The sequence below is a fragment of the Primulina eburnea genome, chromosome 5, assembly GCF_022965805.1.
Source record: "Primulina eburnea isolate SZY01 chromosome 5, ASM2296580v1, whole genome shotgun sequence".
NCBI lineage: Eukaryota > Viridiplantae > Streptophyta > Magnoliopsida > Lamiales > Gesneriaceae > Primulina > Primulina eburnea.
In genome coordinates, this window is record NC_133105.1 from 4,353,762 (window position 1) to 4,376,259 (window position 22,498).

At 37.9% G+C, this 22,498-nt stretch overlaps 5 protein-coding genes across 9 annotated transcripts; 3 read left to right on the forward strand and 2 right to left on the reverse strand.

The window, feature by feature from the left end:
• LOC140832510 (uncharacterized) lies at window positions 1-2,770 on the forward strand. The gene is made up of 7 exons (XM_073196579.1): window positions 1-255; window positions 334-411; window positions 582-688; window positions 1,392-1,469; window positions 2,042-2,143; window positions 2,236-2,317; window positions 2,433-2,770. Exons 1-7 carry the CDS (start codon window positions 129-131, stop codon window positions 2,549-2,551), a joined length of 693 nt encoding a protein of 230 aa, XP_073052680.1. The 5' UTR covers window positions 1-128; the 3' UTR covers window positions 2,552-2,770.
• A 6,459-nt stretch (window positions 2,771-9,229) lies between these two features.
• LOC140831639 (uncharacterized) lies at window positions 9,230-10,206 on the reverse strand. The gene is made up of 2 exons (XM_073195382.1): window positions 9,711-10,206; window positions 9,230-9,588 (listed from the first exon to the last, which is right to left on the reverse strand). Exons 1-2 carry the CDS (start codon window positions 10,104-10,106, stop codon window positions 9,499-9,501), a joined length of 486 nt encoding a protein of 161 aa, XP_073051483.1. The 5' UTR covers window positions 10,107-10,206; the 3' UTR covers window positions 9,230-9,498.
• A 636-nt stretch (window positions 10,207-10,842) lies between these two features.
• LOC140832511 (serine/threonine-protein kinase STN8, chloroplastic) lies at window positions 10,843-12,803 on the forward strand. Its single transcript, XM_073196581.1, has 3 exons — window positions 10,843-11,495; window positions 11,622-11,795; window positions 11,883-12,803. The coding sequence occupies exons 1-3, from the start codon at window positions 10,866-10,868 to the stop codon at window positions 12,636-12,638; spliced, it is 1,560 nt and encodes a 519-aa protein (XP_073052682.1). The 5' UTR covers window positions 10,843-10,865; the 3' UTR covers window positions 12,639-12,803.
• Window positions 12,804-13,837: 1,034 nt separating this feature from the next.
• On the forward strand, window positions 13,838-16,933 carry LOC140832512 (receptor-like protein kinase FERONIA). 3 transcript variants are annotated; one of them, XM_073196582.1, is made up of 2 exons: window positions 13,838-14,005; window positions 14,176-16,933. In XM_073196582.1, exons 1-2 carry the CDS (start codon window positions 13,853-13,855, stop codon window positions 16,804-16,806), a joined length of 2,784 nt encoding a protein of 927 aa, XP_073052683.1. In that variant the 5' UTR covers window positions 13,838-13,852; the 3' UTR covers window positions 16,807-16,933. The 3 variants fall into 3 exon arrangements, with proteins under 3 accessions (XP_073052683.1, XP_073052684.1, XP_073052685.1); XM_073196583.1 differs by having other exon boundaries at window positions 14,200-16,933; XM_073196584.1 differs by having other exon boundaries at window positions 13,876-14,005; window positions 14,162-16,933.
• A 641-nt stretch (window positions 16,934-17,574) lies between these two features.
• Window positions 17,575-20,902, reverse strand: LOC140832513 (thioredoxin H9-like). 3 transcript variants are annotated; one of them, XM_073196585.1, is made up of 5 exons: window positions 20,652-20,902; window positions 20,289-20,383; window positions 19,380-19,502; window positions 18,060-18,182; window positions 17,575-17,881 (listed from the first exon to the last, which is right to left on the reverse strand). In XM_073196585.1, the coding sequence occupies exons 2-5, from the start codon at window positions 20,307-20,309 to the stop codon at window positions 17,747-17,749; spliced, it is 402 nt and encodes a 133-aa protein (XP_073052686.1). In that variant the 5' UTR covers window positions 20,310-20,383; window positions 20,652-20,902; the 3' UTR covers window positions 17,575-17,746. The 3 variants fall into 3 exon arrangements, with proteins under 3 accessions (XP_073052686.1, XP_073052687.1, XP_073052688.1); XM_073196586.1 differs by having other exon boundaries at window positions 20,289-20,377; window positions 20,652-20,831; XM_073196587.1 differs by lacking the exon at window positions 20,652-20,902 and adding an exon at window positions 20,489-20,622.
• Window positions 20,903-22,498: the final 1,596 nt, after the last annotated feature.

Sequence of the window (22,498 nt, forward strand, 5' to 3'; positions counted from 1 at the left end):
GGTAATAACAAGGGATAGAAGGTGGCAAAAATAGATTTGACTTGGAATCCACAGCCTTATCCAACTCAGGTAGGAAAGCCGGCCGGCGATTTTTCTGCTCACCTTCTCCGTCCTTCATTGCCACGACCATGGCGAGACTCCAGACTTTCAATTCCCATTCATTTCGCCCACTATCTTCGTCTCTTGGCTTCAAACCCCGCCCATTATTCCTTCTCACTCAACTCAGAACCCCCTCCCGCCGACTTACGTTTCCCAGTATGCTAAAGCGGAAGCTTTTCCACTTTTCTCTTTCCCATTTATAGCCATGATCTCAACTTTTCATTTTGATTGCAGGAATATATGCGTTGTCGAGCAATGACATAAAAGTAGGCCTCAATATTGAAGTGGATGGAGTTCCTTGGCGGGTTCTTGGTAATTTTTATTACTCTTTGTCAATGAACCCATTGCCTTCAATTTGACTTCGACTTTTTTACTTGACAATTCTTAATGATATCTATTACTGGTTTATAATTCTTATTTGGTTAGTTTTCGATTCATAATTTCATTAGTCATCTTGAATTTGGTATTTGGGCATTCTTTAGAGTTTCTCCATGTCAAGCCTGGCAAAGGCGCGGCGTACGTGAGGACCACATTGCGCAACCATGTGACCGGAAACCAAGTCGACAGAACTTTCAGAGCTGGAAGTAAAGTAAAATCTTTATAGTCCTTTGTTATGTACTCTCATTATTACTTGTTAGTTTACTCTATCGAAGTATATATATCATGTGGTGAACGCTTTTGAGCTTGGATGTAAGTACATATTCACAATGGAGTCGTATAGGTAGAGGAGGTCTAAGGTTGGTATTTGTTGGAACCTAATTTCCAGCAACTCTAAAACAAGTGACTGAACGAAAATTACTCACAGAATTACCTCAATGAAATACCATTTGAAGCTTGAAAGTGGATCGATTCAACAATGAATGCCATTTAAGAGAAAGAAAAGATTAATTCCCTAGCACCTAGCACACGCTAGTCATAACTGAAAATATATACTCAAGTAGCTCAACAATCCCCTCTTAACAGACTCTAGCCATATTTTATGTGATTTACTCCACCCACAAACCCTTTTTTTCCCTCGCCGACCTTTCTAGCATATTCTTGATATATTGGAGACTTGTATTGACTTTCTTGGCCTAACTTATTTAGGACCATAACAGTGTGATTATGGGATTGAAACATCCACAGGATTATATGACCTACATATTTGGGGCAGTTAAATTTGCGCTGATTGGATACTAATACATATAATTTATATCAAGCCAGAAAATCTTTTGTTCTGTGGAAACTTGAGTTTGAGCTTTCCATATTAGCTGCTTTATTGCTAATGTTATATTTCCCCTGATTTTATACAGTTAGAAGCAGCAGATATACTGAAAGAAACCAAGCAATACACTTACAAAGATGGTGTTCAATATGTCTTCATGGACTTGGTAAGTTGTTAGTACTTTCAATTTCATTAAATGGTGTGTTTCTTAATTTTTCTTATCCAGCTTTTCGTCATCCAAATTAGAGAAGTAGAAGTGATAATATTCAGATTTAGTGCAATAATCCTCTGTCTGAATAAATAAACATAACTATGACGAGAAGATGCTCGTCTTCAAATCGACATGTAATTATGGTTTTGGGTTCAAAATGATAGATAAAATATGTTTACTCTTGTTCGGTTTCAATGGAAACATGCCCACCTTCTGTTGGATTTTATATGTTATCTTAAGAAATTTATCCGTCAATTTTCATTTTTAGTTCACTCCTTTTATTCATTGCTCAAATTATCTAGTTTGGACACTTGTTTGTCAACTCAACCTTCTTAACTCCTAATATATGAACAAAATCAATATATTTTCCGTCTTTCGAACACTAATCACACCATCTAATTTTACTATATAATCTACTGGACGTATAAGCATGTGGTGATGACTGGAAAAAGCTAGTCTTCATTGACGCGTGGGCCGTGGTACTAATTGGGTAGTGAGATTGATGAAATGCATGGAATTCATTTCAGACAACATATGAGGAATTCCGGCTGGATGAGGCAGAAGTTGGAGATAAATCGAAGTGGCTAAAGGAAGGAATGGACTGCAATTTGCTTTTCTGGAATAGCAAGGTACCTTCTAGACGTCGACTGTTTTGTTTTTGTTTATCCGAGATGCAAAAAGCTACAAAACACCAATAATGAATCATCATCCCTTGTCGAAGGTTATTGATTTCGAGCTCCCTATCACAGTGAAGTTAACTGTGGTTGAAGTTGATCCTGGACTCAGAGGTGACACAGCCCAAGGTACTTGCTATTAGATGCATGCTTTATTGGTTTTAAAAGTAATTTTTGTGTTGTTTTAGTGTTCTTTATTCTAAATGCTTTATATGTATCTGTTGTTTATGTTGGGGGATTGCAGGTGGATCTAAACCCGCGACTCTTGACACCGGTGCTGTGGTTAGCGTCCCATTGTTCATAGACAAAGGCGAGGAAATTTTGATAGATACCAGAACTGGGCAGTACATGAGCCGTGCATAGATCTCATTTATGTGGAAGTAGAGAAATCAGAGAAAATCCGGTTGAGGGAAATTAGATATAGATTTTGTTTTGAAAGAGATAATCTACCACCCATTAATTCTTGTCATTATCGTCATTAATCACTATAGTAACGTATTGGCGCATGCATTTTTTCGATAACTTCTGACTATTTTCTCACACCATTACTCACAATGCAGATATTGGATGTATATTTAATTAGCAGTCGGTGGAAGCAACCAAACTAATTATAATATCCTAAAATAATAGATGTACATCAGAGAAGAAAATGAGATATTAAATAATGAAACCTTATCTTTTTGTGGGAGTGGAATATGAAAGGCCATGCAAGAAGAAAAAGGACGATACAGAGAAGAATGAAATGGGGAAAAGAACCAGTTACAAAGATTCTTTGGATGGTTATTTGCAACGGATTACGACAAAATGAGACCACAAAATCTGATCTTCCCTACACACAGACGAGAGCCTGATCAGATTCTTAATGATCTACTGCATGATTTCCAGAAGAACGGGTCCTTCGGAGTTGGGGGAGCATTTTTGCTTGAACTCGATTTCTTCCCAAGAATTGGTCCCAACATCTTCTTCATCACCTTCCGGAAACCTGACTCTCGGCCTCTTGGCTTCGAAACCAGGCAACGCTGAGCAGCTGCCTCGGAAGGGCGAATGGCTTGGTTTAGCTGCACCTCAAAGGAACGCCGCTCGTACTGATCCACCAATGTGCTGTGTTCATCACCAAACCTCCTCCAAGTCACTTCCATTTTAGAATCCAAATTCTTCACATCCACTGAGATTTGCTAGAGAGAGTGATTTATATCTTGGGAAAGATGCGCCTTGAAAATTATGCTATTGTCATTAATTTCATTAAATTTTGATTTTCAAAATTCACATTAATTCCTTTGTGCTTTGGCACCTTCATTTAATTACAAAAGCTAGTCCTCATACTCGTTAGTCTATACTCCATCTGGAATAGTTTTCTCCATATTCCAATATTAGATATGTGAATCTCACACATTTTAATGAAATTTGACACAATGGGTTGGTACCAAAATTCTTATTAATGTCTTTCTGCTATTTGCACCTTCATTAAATTGCAAAAGCACCCCCCTATACTTCTCTTGGGTTAGTCTACACTCCACTTGGAAAAATCAATTTCTTTGTTTTGAATTTTGATGATTAATTCGCATGGAAACAAATAAAGATGTTTTTTTTGTGTGTGTGTAAAATTAGCATTTGATTAGGGAAAATTTTAATAAATGACAACGTGGATGACAGCTTTATAAAACAAAGGGCAACCATTTCAAATATTTGGTTCAGAAAAAAATCGAGTAATTTCGATCAACAATTACAAATAATAATTAATTTGAAAAGGGATTATGCTTTAATTGAAGCAAGAATAGAGAAGAAAACTGGAAAATAAAGCTGTGCATGTTTTCAAGCATTTTATGCTTTCTTGGCTGATGAGAGTTCTTTTAGTGCACCTCGATTAATACTAGTCTTATTCAACACAAAAGTCTCGCGACATCATGTTCAGATGCATGTAGAGACAGATTCAGTAAATAAAGTTAGGATAGATTTGAACTTAATATAATAAGTTATATATCATCAACAAAAAAAAAACCACGAAAGTAATACAACATATTACGTCGGCCAACTTCCTTCATCTGCGCTACCGATTCCTCCAAAACGACCTTGTTTCCATCCACAGCCACACATATAAATCATCTCTCCATTGATTCAAACCTAGATATTTCAGTCTTGTAAAGGTAAAATAGTTTGTTTATCACTTTTGCTTTTGGAATGAAATCGAGAAATATTGTGCATTTTATGTTAAAATGTATATATAATAGGAAACAGTGATAAACAAAATTATGCATGAAAATTTGAACAATATAATATATCATGTTAGACCATGTGCATGTTTTTTAAGCATTTAAAGGTAGCAAGAAGCATACGCTATTCGCTAAAGATAGTCTTTTGCCATCCCAGGAGATTGCTGCATTTTTGTCCAGAGATGAGTGAAGTGCTTTCTGTAAAACCCGAGATTTTATACAATCGGGATCATATCAGATTAATATCATAGGAATAATTCTAGTATGCTTGGGTAGAGTAATCTTGGATATTATCTAAGATTTGAATTGATATAGAGATACTGGGATAAAAGATTTAAATTTCGAACAAATCACGGATAGATATATCACGATTCGAGATAAAAGATTTAAGTCAGATTTCAACGCGATATCACTCGATTCCGATAGCAGCCAACTCCTATAAATATGAGGACCCTATAAGCTCAAAAATCACACATAAATTTCGAGAATCTCTCCCTAGTCCCCTTAGGAGTTTTCGAGCACAGCGAAGCGCTGCCGCCGTCCAGCCAGGGAAGTAGGAATTTCGAAGAACCCTAGTTTTTCAAGAATTTAAGGTAAGTGGGCTGTTTTAAATTTCGGTTTTATGCATATGAATTTTCGGTTTTGGTTTTTTAAAATTTGGTCAAGCACCGTCGTTTTGTCTATGCGTTTTTACGAAAATTTTGGTACGGCTATGTTTGGCACTGTGAGGATTCCCTGAAAATGGGTGGAATTCCAACATATGGCCCCTAACAGTGGGATAGAACTGTTTTATGGCCTCGCCCCCTTAGAGGATTAAAACTTAGGGACTGACGTCAGTAAACCGTTAAAGGTGAAAAATCGCAGTGTTATTATGTTATGAATATGATGTTACGATTATGAAAAGCATGTTATGTTATGATTCGAAATTGTTATAAAATGTTATGTGGTATTCAAATTCCCCCACTTGCTGAGTATTTCTCAAAATACTCACCCCTTACAATCTTCCCTAGATAAATCCGAAGAACAGGTAGAAGAAGAAGAATCTGAACAATTTTGGGGCTGGTGAATAATTGTTATTTCGAGATTTAATATTAGAGATTTTTTTTGAAGTTAGCAAATTTAAATTTTATGTAAGACGCTTCCGCAGATTTATTTTAATTCAGTTGTAAAGACAGTTGTTTTTTGAGAAATTATGAATAATAAACTGGTTTTCGGTTTATACTATGCTACGAGGCTGGTCGTTTCAATTGTGTGATTGTTAAACGACACCGGTGTCAACTAACCCCGGTCTCGGGGCGTGACATTTTAGTGGTATCAGAGCCGCCAGGTTCATAATCCGAGTGGAAAAAAAAATCGAGTTTCAAAAAAAAAAATTCGGGAAATATTCGGCCAAAACAGGGCCTTAATGCGCGCCGCCGCGTTTCCTCCGATTCCGGCCGCTTCCGGTAGTGTTTCTTCGATCGGCGACCAGTTCCAGAATCTTCGTGAAGAGACAAACTAAAGCCCTTAATCAATTTCATATTTCCTGTTCGTGTGAAACCGGAATTTCAGATCTACGAAATTTGCGTATGAACCATAAAACCGAAATTTATTTTGTCAAATTACCCTACCAATCTCACTCCGATTTTCAATTAAGTTTACCCAAACAATCTACAATCCATGGGTAACGTTTCCCAAGAATCACTTTTGCAATCGGATCAACCAATCAGAAACGCCCAATTTCATTGAATTAACCGAGTTGCGCGAGTTTCCGGCCAAATTAGGTAGTGTTCCGACCGATTCTTTCTGTGCCGTCACCGGTTCCGTGACCCTTACGCCGTCGCCGTAATACGCCTTTGCTCCGACCATACTCCGGCGAGTCAACCCGGCGAGTCCAACTCGGCCGAGTCAACGAGTCCACCCGCCAGCATGTGTTCTTCGATTTTTTCGTAGGAAACTCCGAATTCGGTTCCGTCAACTGATCTGTAATCCTCTCGATATACTCTTCGAATCGATATGCCTATCTCAAAACCTTCTATTTTTGGAAATTTTCGAATTTTTAATTATTTTCATATACTTGACTCTATATTCTGTCCTATTTTGATATTCCGAGCATTTTCCTTTTTATTATTTTACTTTTTCCGTTGTTGCTATTTTATTCAGTACGACTTTTATTTCCTTTAGATTGGTCATGTTCTTTCTTTTAGAAATCAATAAAATATTTTATTTGTTCCATTGATTTCAATTTACTTCTGCACAATCTATTACATGAAACCTACTCGTACAAATTGTTAGAACTTGCGATTATAGGAAATGGCCGGCAGACCCCCAAGACAGAACTGCAACCCGCGTTACGCTAATATCAACCATGAAGGCGGACAGGAGAACGAGCAAGGAAATGGACCCCCGCCGACAGTCAACTTAAGCCAAACTGATCTTATGGCCATAGCCACTATTGTGGCGACAACACTGCAAGTATTGGGAAATCAGAACGCCAATCAGCCACCACCACCTCTACCACCAAATGGAATCAAGTTCCACTATGAATCAATCCGCAAGAACAGATGTCCAACCTTCAGTGGAGCCGCTGACCCTGAAGTTAGCCAGAGTTGGCTGAAAAGTGTAGAGACTCAACATCGCCTACTGGAAGTTCCCGAGGCACTGAAAGTGGACGTGACTGTGCCGTTCCTGGAAGATAAAGCAGGAAAATGGTGGGAAGCAATCTCGCCAGCCATGACAGCTGCAGGACCAATGACTTGGCAGCGATTCCAAGAAGCCTTTCTGAAACAGTATTATCCAGCCGAGGTCAGACTGCAGAAACTAAGTGAGTTTGAAAACCTCACTCAAACTTCGGATATGTCGGTTGTGGAATACACCTCCCAGTTCAATGCCCTTGGATCTTATGCTCCAGCAATCATGGCGTACGAAGTTTTGAAATTGCACCGCTTCAAGAAGGGATTGAGCAGCAGGATCCAATCAGCACTAGCAGTATACCAACCCGCGAATTTTTCAGATCTTATGGGTGCAGCTATCCGAACCGAAACTGACATCCAGCGCAGAGAGAAGGAATTCAAGAACAAAAGGCCTATGAATAATCAGTCCTCACGCAGCGATCAGACTTTCAAGAAGCCTAACCAGTCCGGTGAACCATCCAAAGAGCCTCCGCCTACCTCAAGCTACCAAGATATTAAGCCTTGCCCAACCTGTCACTTACGACACCTGGGAGAATGCCGAAGAAACAGTGGTGTATGCTTCGGATGTGGGAAAGCGGGACACCGAATTGCCGAATGTCCTACTGCCGCCAACCAAGCCGCCGGCCCCAACAAGGGAACTGGACCAAATATAGGAGCTAACCCCAACAAGCCAAGGGAAGGCAAGCCGAACGCTAGGGTCTTTGCTATGACTCAAGAAGAGGCCGACGACGCCAAGGAATTCGTTGTCAGGTACCATCCTAATTCAAAAAGTGCCTAATTATGCGTTATTTGATTGTGGTGCTACGCATTCCTTAGTATCTAAGAGATTTGCTAAAAAATTAAGACTTAAGCCGAATCACTAGCTGAACCTTTCGAATAACCACACCGAAAGAGAAGCCACGTGGGAGCTAGAAGAAAGGATGAGAGAACAATACTCGTACCTCTTCATAGACCAAGTCAACCTAAGTTTCGAGGACGAAACTTCCCATAAGAAGGGAGGGATGTAAAACCCGGGATTTTGTACAATCGAGATCATATCAGATTAATATCATAGGAATAATTCTAGTATGCTTGGGTAGAGTAATCTTGGATATTATCTAAGATTTGAATTGATATAGAGATACTGGGATAAAAGATTTAAATTTCGAACAAATCACGGATAGATATATCACGATTCGAGATAAAAGATTTAAGTCAGATTTCAACGCGATATCACTCGATCCCGATAGCAGCCAACTCCTATAAATATCAGGACCCTATAAGCTCAAAAATCACACCTAAATTTCGAGAATCTCCCCTAGTCCCCTTAGGAGTTTTCGAGCACAGCGAAGCGCTGCCGCCGTCCAGCCAGGGAAGTAGGAATTTCGAAGAACCCTAGTTTTTCAAGAATTTAAGGTAAGTGGGCTGTTTTAAATTTCGGTTTTATGCATATGAATTTTCGGTTTTGGTTTTTTAAAATTTGGTCAAGCACCGTCGTTTTGTCTATGCGTTTTTACGAAAATTTTGGTACGGTTATGTTTGGCACTAGTGAGGATTCCCTGAAAATGGGTGGAATTCCAACATATGGCCCCTAACAGTGGGATAGAACTGTTTTATGGCCTCGCCCCCTTAGAGGATTAAAACTTAGGGACTGACGTCAGTAAACCGTTAAAGGTGAAAAATCGCAGTGTTATTATGTTATGAATATGATGTTACGATTATGAAAGGCATGTTATGTTATGATTCGAAATTGTTATAAAATGTTATGTGGTATTCAAATTCCCCCACTTGCTGAGTATTTCTCAAAATACTCACCCCTTACAATCTTCCCTAGATAAATCCGAAGAACAGGTAGAAGAAGAAGAATCTGAACAATTTTGGGGCTGGTGAATAATTGTTATTTCGAGATTTAATATTAGAGATTTTTTTTGAAGTTAGCAAATTTAAATTTTATGTAAGACGTTTCCGCAGATTTATTTTAATTCAGTTGTAAAGACAGTTTTTTTTTGAGAAATTATGAATAATAAACTGGTTTTCGGTTTATACTATGCTACGAGGCTGGTCGTTTCAATTGTGTGATTGTTAAACGACGCCGATATCAACTAACCCTGGTCTCGGGGCGTGACACTTTCACCATACTAATTCCTCATGTTCTGTATTGTTTTTTGATTTTCTCAAAAAGCAAGCATGCATCTATCTCGAAATAATACATACATGTAATATATTCAAGAACCAGAATTCTAATAGCCGCAGCATACATTTATATATATAGGCAAGGCAACCATTACAAATTTTACTTGTGGTATAGCATAAAGAATGCGGAGGAGAACTGTGCGATGGATGAACTTTCATCTTTCCCCTCCTCCCTTCCATTCTCCTGTAAATAAATAAAATTCATGCAACATAATTTGCCATTAAATTGTAAACTTGAATCAGAATATCTACAAATCTAAGGCGTCTTTTCACTTGTCTTTGCTTGACTTTCCTTCAACACCTTCTCTTGTTCCTTTTCTCTCAATGATTTAACTGCAGATATTCTCTATAAACATCAACAAAAGAAACAAAGTATCACTAAAATTTCGATTCGTGACACCCATAAAACATTCAGTTATTCAAGATTCATCAAGCTAAATGAAGACAAAAAAAAAAAAAAAAACTGACCATGCAAGATAATCTGATCTCTTTCAAACGGTACAATCGATCAACCTCCATCTCCAGCTGTTTTTGGTCTTCCCATCTATTAATAATTCCCTTCATGTGGGAATCCAGCATCATCCCCCTCTGCCTCAGGACTTCATCGGTATTTTCCCTGTCAATCGTCAATCTCTCGAGCTTCTCACGGATGGCGTTGAGCTCATGGGCAAGCGAGGAATCGAAGCATTGGATCATGGGATGAATGTTCTCCTTGTTGGAGATGTCGACACATTGCGAAGACTTAGGCTTCGCATTAGTATTAGTAGCCATATTGATGAGTGCATTAGTAGGGAATATATCGATCTTGGGCTGCAGTGCTTTGCGGTTGCTGCTTTGAGGAGATTGAACTGCAGCTGCTGGCATATCGACGACGACGACGATGATGGACGACGAGATTTTTTTTTTTGTGTCTCAGTGTGTGTGAAAGCCTTTTAATTTGAAGAGTTTCTTGGGAGTGGAGTGGGAATTGATTTGAATTTGAAAAGAGTGTGGCGGACTAACGGCTACCATTTATGAGGAGCAACTAAAGTCTCAGCTTCCTAATTCAAAGCATCTGCGCTCCAATTGGTTAAATTAATAATAAAATTCATTACGAGAACTAAGTTAAAATTAACACATAAATATATATCAATTTTACTATCATAGCTGTGAAAAATCATTTTTTTTAAATAGTAATAACACATTTTACCTATACATCAAAGAGACCTATATAATTGAGTTAATGGGACCATGAGAAAATTATTTCAGAAAAATCAAAAACTTGTGTGAGACGGGTCTTACGGATCGTATGAAAAACATTACTTTTTATACTAAGAGTATTACTTTTTATTGTGAATATTGGTAAGGTTGACCCGAGACTCGTGAGACCATCTCATAAAATACTTGCTTTTTTGAACATAATCAATAATATATATTTGACCACCGTATTATGAAGATTATGTTTTATTGTTTTATGAATAATAATTTATGTGTATAATTTTTAAAAAAAAATTTAAAAAAATTCGCATAAAAATATATGGGTCGGGCCCATGAGGTATACAAGTAGGAATTGTTACAAATTTATAGGAATTGTTACAAATTTATAGTGATATGCATGGTTGTCTTCTTTCGCTCCACATATGTATGGTAATTGTGGATAAACCTTCGAATGACGCGACGCACACCCATCTTGAAACATTACTTCGTTTGGGGATCGGAGAGCCATTGATGATGGCTTCTCTTCTGTCCCCGGCTGTAACTTCATTTACCTATCACTCCAAACCTTCCATCTACTTCTTCAAAACCCCCATTTCAGTTCCTTGTAAAAGGAATTCCATCAAATGCAATTCATTTCTTGATGACATTTCTCAGGGCCTGTTAAATGATTCCCTTCATCTGGACCGGTTTGCTGCTTTCCAGCGGCTCCAGAGTGCTGCCGGGGAGCTGCCTGAAGTTCAGAAATGGGAGATACTGATTTTTTCTGGTCTCGTTTGGATATACCTGACTGCTAGGCCCGGAGTTCTAATGGGAGCGATCGATACGTATATTTTCGCCACTCTGCAACTGGGATTGGACAGTTTACTAGGGAGAAGGAATCTAAAGAGAAGGGATTTTTTGGTTGGTGATAAATTGGGTGAAGGGTCGTTTGGTGTTGTTTACTCTGGACTGATCGTTCCCAAGAACGTAAATGTGGATCAAAGTGTGACTAAACGAGCGAGTGCGAAAGCTGTTCAGCTTAAACAAGGGCTGAAAGATAAAGTTATTCTCAAGAAGGTTTACCCATTAATTCTATATAAGTATATTTTACATGTGCATTTCTTTCATGGGTTTGTGCGTCGCTCTTTGCCTTGTTGGATATAATGCAGATAAGATATATGCTGATATGGATGTAGTGTATAGGTAAAGATTGGAGTTCAAGGTGCGGTGGAGTGTGGGGATTATGAGGAGTGGTTCAATTACAGACTGTCGAGAGCAGCTCCAGATACATGCGCTGAGTTTCTGGGCAGCTTTGTATCAGATACAACTGATACTCTGTATACAAAGGGTGAGAAATGGCTTGTCTGGAAATTTGAGGTACTTGATTCATAGTAACATATGATATCTTGTTTTATGATTTCAAGATTTGGTTACATTTTATGTTTTGAATTTGTATTCGTTCAGGGTGATCTAGACCTCGCCGATTACATGAATGGTCGCGGGTTCCCATTGAATTTAGAGTCTCTGGTGTTTGGTCGCAAGCTGCAAGGCCTAGAGCCCAATGAACGCAATGCGTTGATCATCAAACAGATAATGCGCCAGATCATTAGTTCCCTTAAGAAAATCCATGACACGGGGATCGTTCATCGAGATGTAAAGCCATCCAACTTGGTTGTCACGAAAAATGGACGAATAAAACTCATTGATTTCGGTGCAGCCACAGACCTACGAATAGGGAAAAACTATGTCCCCGACCGTGGGCTGCTAGACCCTGATTATTGTCCCCCCGAACTGTATGTAATGCCTGAAGAAACCCCAAAACCACCACCGGAGCCCATTGCTGCGCTGATGTCCCCAATCTTGTGGCAACTCAACAGTCCTGATCTATTTGACATGTACTCGGCGGGCATAGTGTTGGTGCAAATGGCAATACCAAGCTTAAGGTCTAAAGCGGGATTGAAGAACTTTAACTTGGAATTGAAGGGAGTGGGCTATGACTTGAATAGATGGAGGGAGAAGAGTAGGACGAGGGCCGACCTCTCCATACTCGATCTCGATTCGGGGCGAGGCTGGGATTTGGCCTCGAAACTGATAACTCCGAGAAGTTCCTTGAGGCGAGGGCGTCTATCCGCGGCAGCTGCTCTAAGGCATCCTTATTTTTTGTTGGGTGCGGATCAAGCTGCTTCCCTTCTCTCCAAACTCACTTTAATCAAACGCTGAATCCATGCATACAGCTACGCGTGAGACTCGATAGTTGGATAATTCCGTTCATATTGTCAATATCTCCTCCGCCTCTAAAATCTCTCTCTAGTGTGACACATAGACCACATTATTATTTGTATTCTTTATTATTCATCCATAATTCTTACTTACTATCTTTAAGCATGTCACAATAAGATTGGGGTGCATACATATTGAATTTAGAGCAAGTCTCTTGTGAGACGGTCTTACGAATCTTTATATGTGAGACAGGTCAACTATATCGATATTCACAATAAAAAATAATATTCTTAATTTAAAGAGTAATATTTTTTCATTGATAACTCAAATAAGAGATTTGTCTTATGAATTACAACTCGTGAGACAGTCTCAAACAAATTTTTATCTTGAATTTGATATCCAATATATTGACTTTTGAAACCATATCGTGTTGATATAAACTTTTTTTAAAAAAAAATATAAACGTCAGTAGGGTATCAACAACAATTACGAATTGAAAATGAGACAAAAGTCCATATTTACTGCTAGCTAATAGGGATCATGATTTGTTTTTAGACCCTACGCGTGGAAATGCTACCAGCATTCTGGTTTAGGACGTGAAGTTGCAAAGTTATGGGCTGGGCTGAATGACCGACCCAGAGCAGGCCCATTGACAGATAACGTTAACTTTATTCTTGGTGGCGTTGGTTGGATTTGGGCCCCACACAAGTCCGCGTTCGTAAAGGATGTGTGCACCTCCTTTGTTTCCTATATATCCTCGACGCGTTCTTCAATTAAAATAATAATAAATAATCAACTATTATAATATTAATACTATTATATATATCGCATATTTGTATTTTGACCTGAACCAAACAAAACATGCTCGTAAAAACAACATTAGTAGACTAAACAACTGTCGATATCTAACAGATTGAGTATTAAATTTAAACTTAATCTTTCGACTTTCTATTCTTAAACATCTATGTATACATATATTTTGCCCACAAATATATATAATAACTGCAGCATTGGATTGGAAAATATTTAAATTTACTTAAAAATATATACGCCTTTTACCAAGTTGGGTACATGATTCATTGGGTTAATGGAAAATGTTTCAACGAAATCACAGGCAGCCTGCCTGCCTGTCATGGATTTAAAATTATCGTTTATTTCATTTTAGTTAGACTTTTTCGCAATTAATAAATTCACTTTATTAAATCTAAATATATATGTACATAGAGAGAGGAAGGAGAAGAGACCTCCTCACCACATTTCTCTCTGTTTTTTTTTTATTAAATAAAAATAAAAACAAACTACTGTTCAACTGCAATACAAGCAAAGCTTTTCTTTCAATTTCGTCGAGTGCTGCTGTTTTGTTTCAGGTACTCCTGATGTTTTTTTTAGATTAGATTAGATTAGATTTGTATTAGCTCTTTGAATATGTTTTTATTTACTGGTTTGTGATGGATCTGATATTGCTGCGGCATTCTGAACTACTAGCAGATCTCGTTCCTTGATTTTTTAATTTTTTTTCTTAGTTAATTAATTCTAGTCTTTGATTGGGGTGGATTTCCAGTCGTCGATGAGGAACCGCTATAGTCCATGGATCTTGGTGGCCCTTAGTTTTCTGCTGCTGCCATTTGTGATATCAGCAGTCGATTATACACCCACGGAGAAGATTTTCATGAGCTGTGGAGGTCCCCCTGACTCTACCGACTCCGATGGTCGAAAATGGACGTCAGATGTTGGCTCGAAGTTCATGTTAACGAGCAGCAACTCTTTGACCGCCACCGCGGCCACACAGAAACCCTCCGTCCCCCAAGTACCTTACATGACAACTCGAATATTCCAATCTGATTTCACCTACAGTTTCCCTGTGGCACCAGGCCGTAAGTTTATTCGTTTGTATTTCTATCCCGCGTCCTACGGTGGATTGAATGCTGTCAATGGTCTGTTCTCGGTGATTTGTGGGCCCTATACTCTTATGAAGAATTTCAGCGCTGCTCAAACCACCGAGGCCTTGAATTATGATTATATGATGAAGGAGTTCTCTGTTAATGTCGCATCTGAGGTTTTGAATATAACATTCATACCGTCCCGTGATACTTCTAACTCGTATGCATTCGTGAATGGGATCGAGGTTGTTTCGCATCCTGATATATATAGTTCAGATGGAACGGATATTGTTGTAGGTCAATCCACTGGATTCACTATTGACAACACTACAGCTCTAGAGAATTTGTATCGGTTAAATGTGGGTGGAAACGACATTTCACCCTCCAGAGATACTGGTCTCTACAGGTCGTGGCGTGATGATTCGAGTTACATATTTAGTGCGGCCAATGGAGTTACTGAGGTCCCTGATCCAAATGTGACGGTTAGCTATCCTCCAGGATCGGCAACCTACATTGCTCCACTTGACGTATACGCTACTTTGAGATCAATGGGTCGAAATGCTTCTGTAAACCAGAACTACAATCTAACTTGGCTTTTCCTTGTTGACTCCGGCTTTTCTTATCTGGTTAGACTCCACTTCTGTGAGATAACGGACATTGTTTACAAAGTAAACCAAAGAGTTTTCAACATCTTCATGAATAATCAGACTGCAGAACAAGGGGCAGATGTTATTGCCATGGCAGGTAGGAACGGTGTCCCTGTTCATAAGGATTATGTCGTTTTTGTTCCCACTGGACCGCCAATGCAGGATCTCTGGCTCGATCTACACCCTTTTATTTCCTCAAATCCCCAGTTCTATGATGCTATATTGAATGGTCTTGAAATATTCAAAATAAATGATACCAACGGGTATCTTGCTGGCCCGAATCCAACTCCACTCCCACAACCGAAAGTTGATACTGATGAATCTTCTGGATCTGTTCAATCTAAAAGTCACAAAGCAGTTATCGGAGGTGTTTGTGGAGGAATTGCCGCACTTCTAGTTGTCGGTTTGATTATATGTATTGTTTCCCGCCAACGCCAAAATAGAAAGGATCCCATCACTAGTGATGGTTGGCTTCCGTTATCTTTGTATGGAAATTCACATTCATCCGGATCTGCGAAGACAAACACCACTGGAAGTAATGCTTCCTCACTTCCATCAAACCTTTGTCGCCACTTTTCATTTTCTGAGATCAAGGCTGCAACAAATGGCTTCGATGAGGCTCTTCTCCTCGGGGTTGGAGGTTTTGGTAAAGTTTATCGTGGAGAGATTGACAGTGGCACAAAGGTCGCAATTAAGCGTGGGAACCCACTCTCGGAACAAGGAGTGCATGAGTTCCAAACTGAGATCGAAATGCTCTCTAAACTTCGCCACCGTCACCTTGTATCTTTGATTGGGTATTGCGAAGAGAACTGTGAGATGATTCTTGTATATGATTATATGGCTTATGGAACTCTTAGGGAGCATCTTTACAAGACTCAAAAACCGCCACTGCCATGGAAGCAGAGGCTTGAGATTTGTATCGGTGCTGCCCGTGGTTTGCATTATCTGCACACCGGTGCAAAACACACCATCATCCATCGTGATGTCAAGACAACAAACATTCTCTTGGATGAGAAGTGGGTGGCAAAAGTTTCAGATTTTGGGCTGTCAAAAACAGGCCCCACTCTGGATAACACACATGTCAGCACTGTGGTGAAGGGTAGTTTCGGTTATCTGGATCCAGAGTATTTCAGAAGGCAGCAATTGACTGAAAAATCTGATGTATACTCATATGGTGTTGTACTTTTTGAAATCTTATGTGCTAGACCGGCATTAAACCCTACACTCCCTAAGGAACAAGTTAGCTTAGCTGAATGGGCATTGCATTGTCACAAGAAGGGAATTCTTGACCAGATTATCGATCCTTACCTTAAGGGTAAGATTGCACCGGAATGCTTTAAAAAAATTGCTGAGACTGCGGTGAAGTGTGTGTCTGATGTTGGAACTGAGAGACCTTCTATGGGTGATGTGTTGTGGAACCTTGAGTTTGCTCTGCAACTTCAGGAGAGCGCAGAGGAAAGTGAATCGTTCGACGTAAAGAATACTACCAACTCATCCCCAGGTTTTGATGGAAACATAACGGATTCAAAAAGCAGTGGATTGTCAATGAGCATTGGTGGACGCAGCCTTGCCAGCGAAGACTCGGATGGGTTGACGCCAAGTGCAGTTTTTTCTCAGATAATGAATCCCAAAGGTCGCTAATTCCACGGGAAAAGGGTCGTGCGTGTATCATTATTGTTTTTGTTTGTTTATGTTTTGCTCAAATCTGAACCTCCAAACACATTCTCGGCTTCTGATGGATGATCTGGTGAAAGATCAGTTGCTTTTACGTATGTTGTTAAATCACGTGCTGATATTAATGATTGAATGGTCTCTGCACTAAAACTAATGTTTCATCGATCTTGGATACTTGGTTCCTACTACTGTGAGAAGCGGACTATGAAATGAATTACATGGTTACCAACGCGTTCAACAGTAACTTGGATAGTTGGCATGTGGCTTGTCATACTCAAATGACAACCGATATGACAGGCCAGGTGGAATTCGGTTTTCTTGATTGGAGATTGAATTTTCTCAAGCATTATCAGAAAAAACAAATATTGCTTGACGGAGAGCTCTCGTCGTTAAACTATATCTAATTGAAAGTTGACAATTAATACTCGTCAACTAGAAATCGTTCTGATCTGAATGTTAAACTTGAAAGTTAAAACGATTTCTGCTTTTAAACCGCCAGATTTAAATCCAAGTTCGGTATAACGATTACGCGGTCCAAAAGAAGTTGCTTTGGTAATATATTATACATCAGAGGGGGGAAATTTCATTAAAAGGCACCCCTAGTTATAAATTTTTGTAAAGAGAGAAAGAAAACCTTTAGGAGTTCTTCCTCTTGACATGTAGTACAAATAGATATGACAGGAAAGAAATCTTGTGAGTGTTAAAGACAAGTTGTACGACCAAACTCGGCACAAATATCACATCAACTTTTCAATAATTTTACCACATTAACGAACAATTCCAAGACAAACACCCAAATAATAATCTCGTCCAATATACAGTCGGATATACATAAAAAGTAAGATCAACAAAATATATGTCTTGTGATCATACATACAGAGTCGTAAAATTTATGTCTCGCGTAAGGTTAAAAATCAAGTATCACAGTCACCTTCTTCTGCAGTTCTAGCTTGTTGGCTCCTACAAGTTTGTCAAGTTGTCGCCCGTCTTTAAGGAAAAAGAAGGTTGGCGTTGCTTTGATATCCCATGATGTGCTAAATTCCTGAAGCAAAGAACAATTTTAACAGCTGCATTACTCCTGCATCATTTTTTGCGACCCAAAAAAGTATACATCTGCTTAAGGTGCCTGAACTTAAAAATTTACACTGCCCCATTTAAAGACTTGAAATGCACAAACATAATGATTTCAATTCAGGTAGCCAAGTAGATGCAAAACTTACAGTAAGCTCGTCCACATCAACTGTCAAAAACATTAGAGATTGGTGTTTCTCAGACAGCTCAGCATAGAAAGGTGCAATAAGTTTGCAAGGGCCACACCATGAAGCACTGAAATTGGCGATTACCTGATGCGCAATCACAAACTGTTAGACAGAAAATGCAAGGTACAGGCATATAAGTTATAACACAGTAAAAGCCTATAAGTCTCCCTGAATATTGAGGCATTGAAAAATTGAAAACCACATACATATATGCAATGATAGTGCTCCCCTGGACATGAAAATCCTATTACATAACAAGGAAATGTTTGATTACATGAAGCATGATGCAGCTGATCGCTGCATCGCTGGGGTTGAACGATATAACAATAACAAAATGCTACCTCAATGGAACAAAAAATATGTTAAAGACAAGACAAATAAGGGTAAACAAGTCAACGAAACCTATGGGTACAATACTCTTTTATAACTCCAAAGACACTAGGGGTTATAGCCATTGTTTCAGTACGATGGGATAGAATTTCATATCATTGAAATCAGAACCGATCATTTTCTTCCCAAAAAGTGAAGAAGGAAATATTTACATGGCTAAGCAGAAAGAGTATGGGTATTGATCAGTGAACTTCAAATATCCCCATTGAATCTTCATCAATGACTCGGGTGACACGTTTTTCATTTTAACGTACAGACAATATTTACTAGGTCAGAGGATGTGAAAAAGAGTCAACAATTCAAGGAAAATACTTGAGGTGGTGATGAATTTAATAATTATGAAAGAATATAAGTTGACAAGAATTTTGTGCTAGCTAATGCATGTAAGTCTCACTTTCTTCATATCAAGTTCAATAATGAATCACAAGTATGATGCAGATCTACATTCATGATTTATTAGCAACAGATGAATGTCCAATATAAAGAATTGCTCGAAGGACATGGTGGTAAGTTAAGTGTATCACATAACCCAGCCAAAAGAAGCTCCAACATTAGAGACGGAAGAGCTGGTCAAGAATTATGGATAGATAAGAGTGACTGAACCTTTGAAATTTCTTATTGCGTTGCAAAAAAAAAAAATTACGAGACCAAGAATGGACAATACAACATTAAGGTTTTTCCTTAAAGTAACACATATACTTGACACTCCCTAAAAATTTAAAACCAGTTTCCCGTTGCGCTATATAATATATGCAAATCATAACAGGAGATAAAACAGCTCATCTGAAGATATGGTGCTTAGAAGCCATCACATTCTTGGAACAAGCGAATAATGCAACTTACGATATTCAGACAAAAAATAGAATCAATAAAAATAGAAAGAATGCTCACAATCTTTCCATCTGTCTTAGCTTCTGCCATCTTTTGTTCCCAACCTTCCTTTGTCGTGATAAGGTGCACATTTCCACCAGTCAACTCAACATTATGATCAGAATCATCTCCATCATTTGTAGCCTATTAAGTTTCAAGTAAAATGATCTCCATTTCACAGAGCATATCAATCTATAATGTAAAACAACAAAAGACGTGATAAAACACCAGTAAGCCCATTTAGACAGCTATAACATGTGGAAGAATTTTAAAATTCCAAGGATTGAACACCTTTTATTTAATAGTAAAACACAATTAAGATTCTACATCATTCAGACGATGATTGATGGCAAAATATGATAGACATTGAACTCATTAATTAGCAAACATATATGGAGCTGAGAGTAGGTAACAAAAGAAAACGAAGACCCGTCATTTATTTGGCAAGACTGAATAAAACTATTACAGTATCTGTTCTCTAGGTAAGTGTATTGAATAATCAACAAAAACTAACATGTGAATCATTATTTGCACACATATATCTATTGGACCAAATCAGATGCTATATATAAGTTTGATATGTTGCATATCAATTGTGCACATTTCAATTTTATGTTTCTTCACATCATACAGGACAAGTATACATGATGGATGTAGCATAAAAAAACTATATATATAATCCTTTTAGCTTAGAAAAAGAAAAGGGTAAAAAAAAAGGGTTTGGGCCTCACCATATTTTTAAATATATAATCACTACATCAACAGCAGTTGAATCATTCAATCATCATTTGGGAGACAAAATAATGAAGAGACTGCTAATGCCACGGATAAATATGCATTTGGGAAATGGAGACAGCTGGCCGGACCTCCAAAAATAATAATGCAAGGAAAGGATAATTCACATGATAACTTAGAGCATTGACACAGTACCTTAGCTAAGCAATGCCCCATTTTGATGGTATAGAGACGGTCAAATTATTTTTGGTGCATCCAGAAAATTGAACCGGCCTCACCAAAACCTGTACCTAAATGGTGAAGAAGAAGGAAAAGAAGAGACAGAGACGAGAGATCGATTAAAATCATGTTCATATCAGCTAAAAAGAATTGCACGAATCAAGGTGGACGACAACCACAGACGGTAATTTGAAAAGTCAATCATTGAAGGCAAAAGTTAACTCCCGGACACAACCAAAATGTCGTGATAGAAGGGGAAGACTTCTTAAATCGCAGGTGAAGAAATTCGAAAACTAAAACTCGGTGGCGGGGCGGTCAAGGGGTCAGAAAATGAAGAACCTGGATCAGCTACGGCCACCGCGCGACAAGAAGATTCAGCCCCGCTTTCACAATCACAAATCAAAACCAAACTCTTGGGTTTTCTTATATATTTTTAAAATTTCCCAAGTAATGAACAGGATTAATTATGGAAATGGAGGATGATGGAAAGGATGTGCGGAGAAGAATGCCCAATGGACCAAAACAAAAAATTCTGGAATTAGAATACGCGGTGCACGTGGGCGGCGTTCCGAACCGGCGGTTTGAAGGGCGGGCTTAACTGCAGTTGGTTTGGTTGTTCATGGACCGGTTCTCAGAACTAACGGTTCGACTTTGTTCCTTTGACAATTTTTTCTCATGGCTAGGGATGTAATCGAGTCGAGTCGAATCGAAGTCTTGAATGTTTGAAGCTTGGTTTTTTTATAATCGAGCCGAGCTCGAGCTTTATTTAACGAATATATGCATGGCTCACGAGCTTATTTAAGCTTTTATCGAGCCTAAACAAGCTTAATAAATATGAATTATACATTTAAATTTTCATTAAATTAATTAAAAAATAAATTATATATTTAAAGAAAAATATTATTCTTATTAAAATTTGTAAATTTATTATAATAAATAAATTTAATAGATTTTTTTATATATTTCATAAATAATATGCAAAATCAATAAATCAAATATTAAAACTAATATTTTAATCTAAAATATTACTCACGGACTTACCAACGAACATGTTCACGAGCTAACGAGCCGAATACTGTAAAGTTTGAGTTTGATTTGTTTATCTTAACGAGCTCAAACGAGCTTTTATCGAATCGAACTTCGAATAGTTCACAAACGGTTTGATTCGTTTACATCCCTACTCACGGCTAAGATTTGAAGGATTTCAAATTTGTTTTTCCAAATGTAGATTTCAAGTTTTTTGGAAGCGATTTGTGGCAAAACCTTTCTTTCCGGGGGATGAAGGGGTTTTTCCGGGTGTAACTCCTCCTCCAATGTTTAAATCGTGGAGAGTAGAAATAGAAAAGATCACGAAAGAAATAAAAAATACATATATTGAAAAATGACAACAAATTTTGATATTGCACATTTTTTCGGAGTATTTTCATAACTCTCATCACTAACTATATTTTTAAGAAAATTATATAATACATTTGACGATGACATTTTCCTAAAAATAAATTGTATACTGAGTTTATTTTACAAATTTCTCTCATTTTTCTCTATTTTTTTTATACCTATTCTATTTCTATGAGACATTTTTGACTCGCATAAGTTTAAATCTTGACTGATCATAATATATTTTTAAAAAATGTTACGATGCTGCCAAATATTTTGTGTTTCTTTTCTGTATAATTTTTTTTTTTTTATTTTAAAAAGCTAACATTTTCCTATTTGAAGATGTAGAGAATGTAGATATCTCTTATAGGTTATGAGTCGGTATATATTTTATCTCGAGTTATTCTCTCAATGACCCAACTTCATTAGATTACGTGATTTTATCGTATTTTATTGAATTGACATAATGTGTTGATAATCCAAATATGAAAATTTCAACATATCATTATAAAGGGGAAACATTTCAAGTGTAACATTCAAAATATATTGTAAGCCAACAAACTTGAATAGAATGAGTGAATGACACACACTTTCTACTTGTTTCCTATTAATTATTATAGATTTTATAATTTATTTTGATTATATTTGTGTTTTGGTTAATGACCTTCTTCTCATGGTTTTTGCATGAAATATCTTCCATTATCATGTCTCAATGCTATCCATATCATGGTGATTCAATTTTCTTCGATAGAGACGTAATCGATTAAGTAAGGATGTCAATGTGTACAATTTGGGAGTGTATCTCTTGT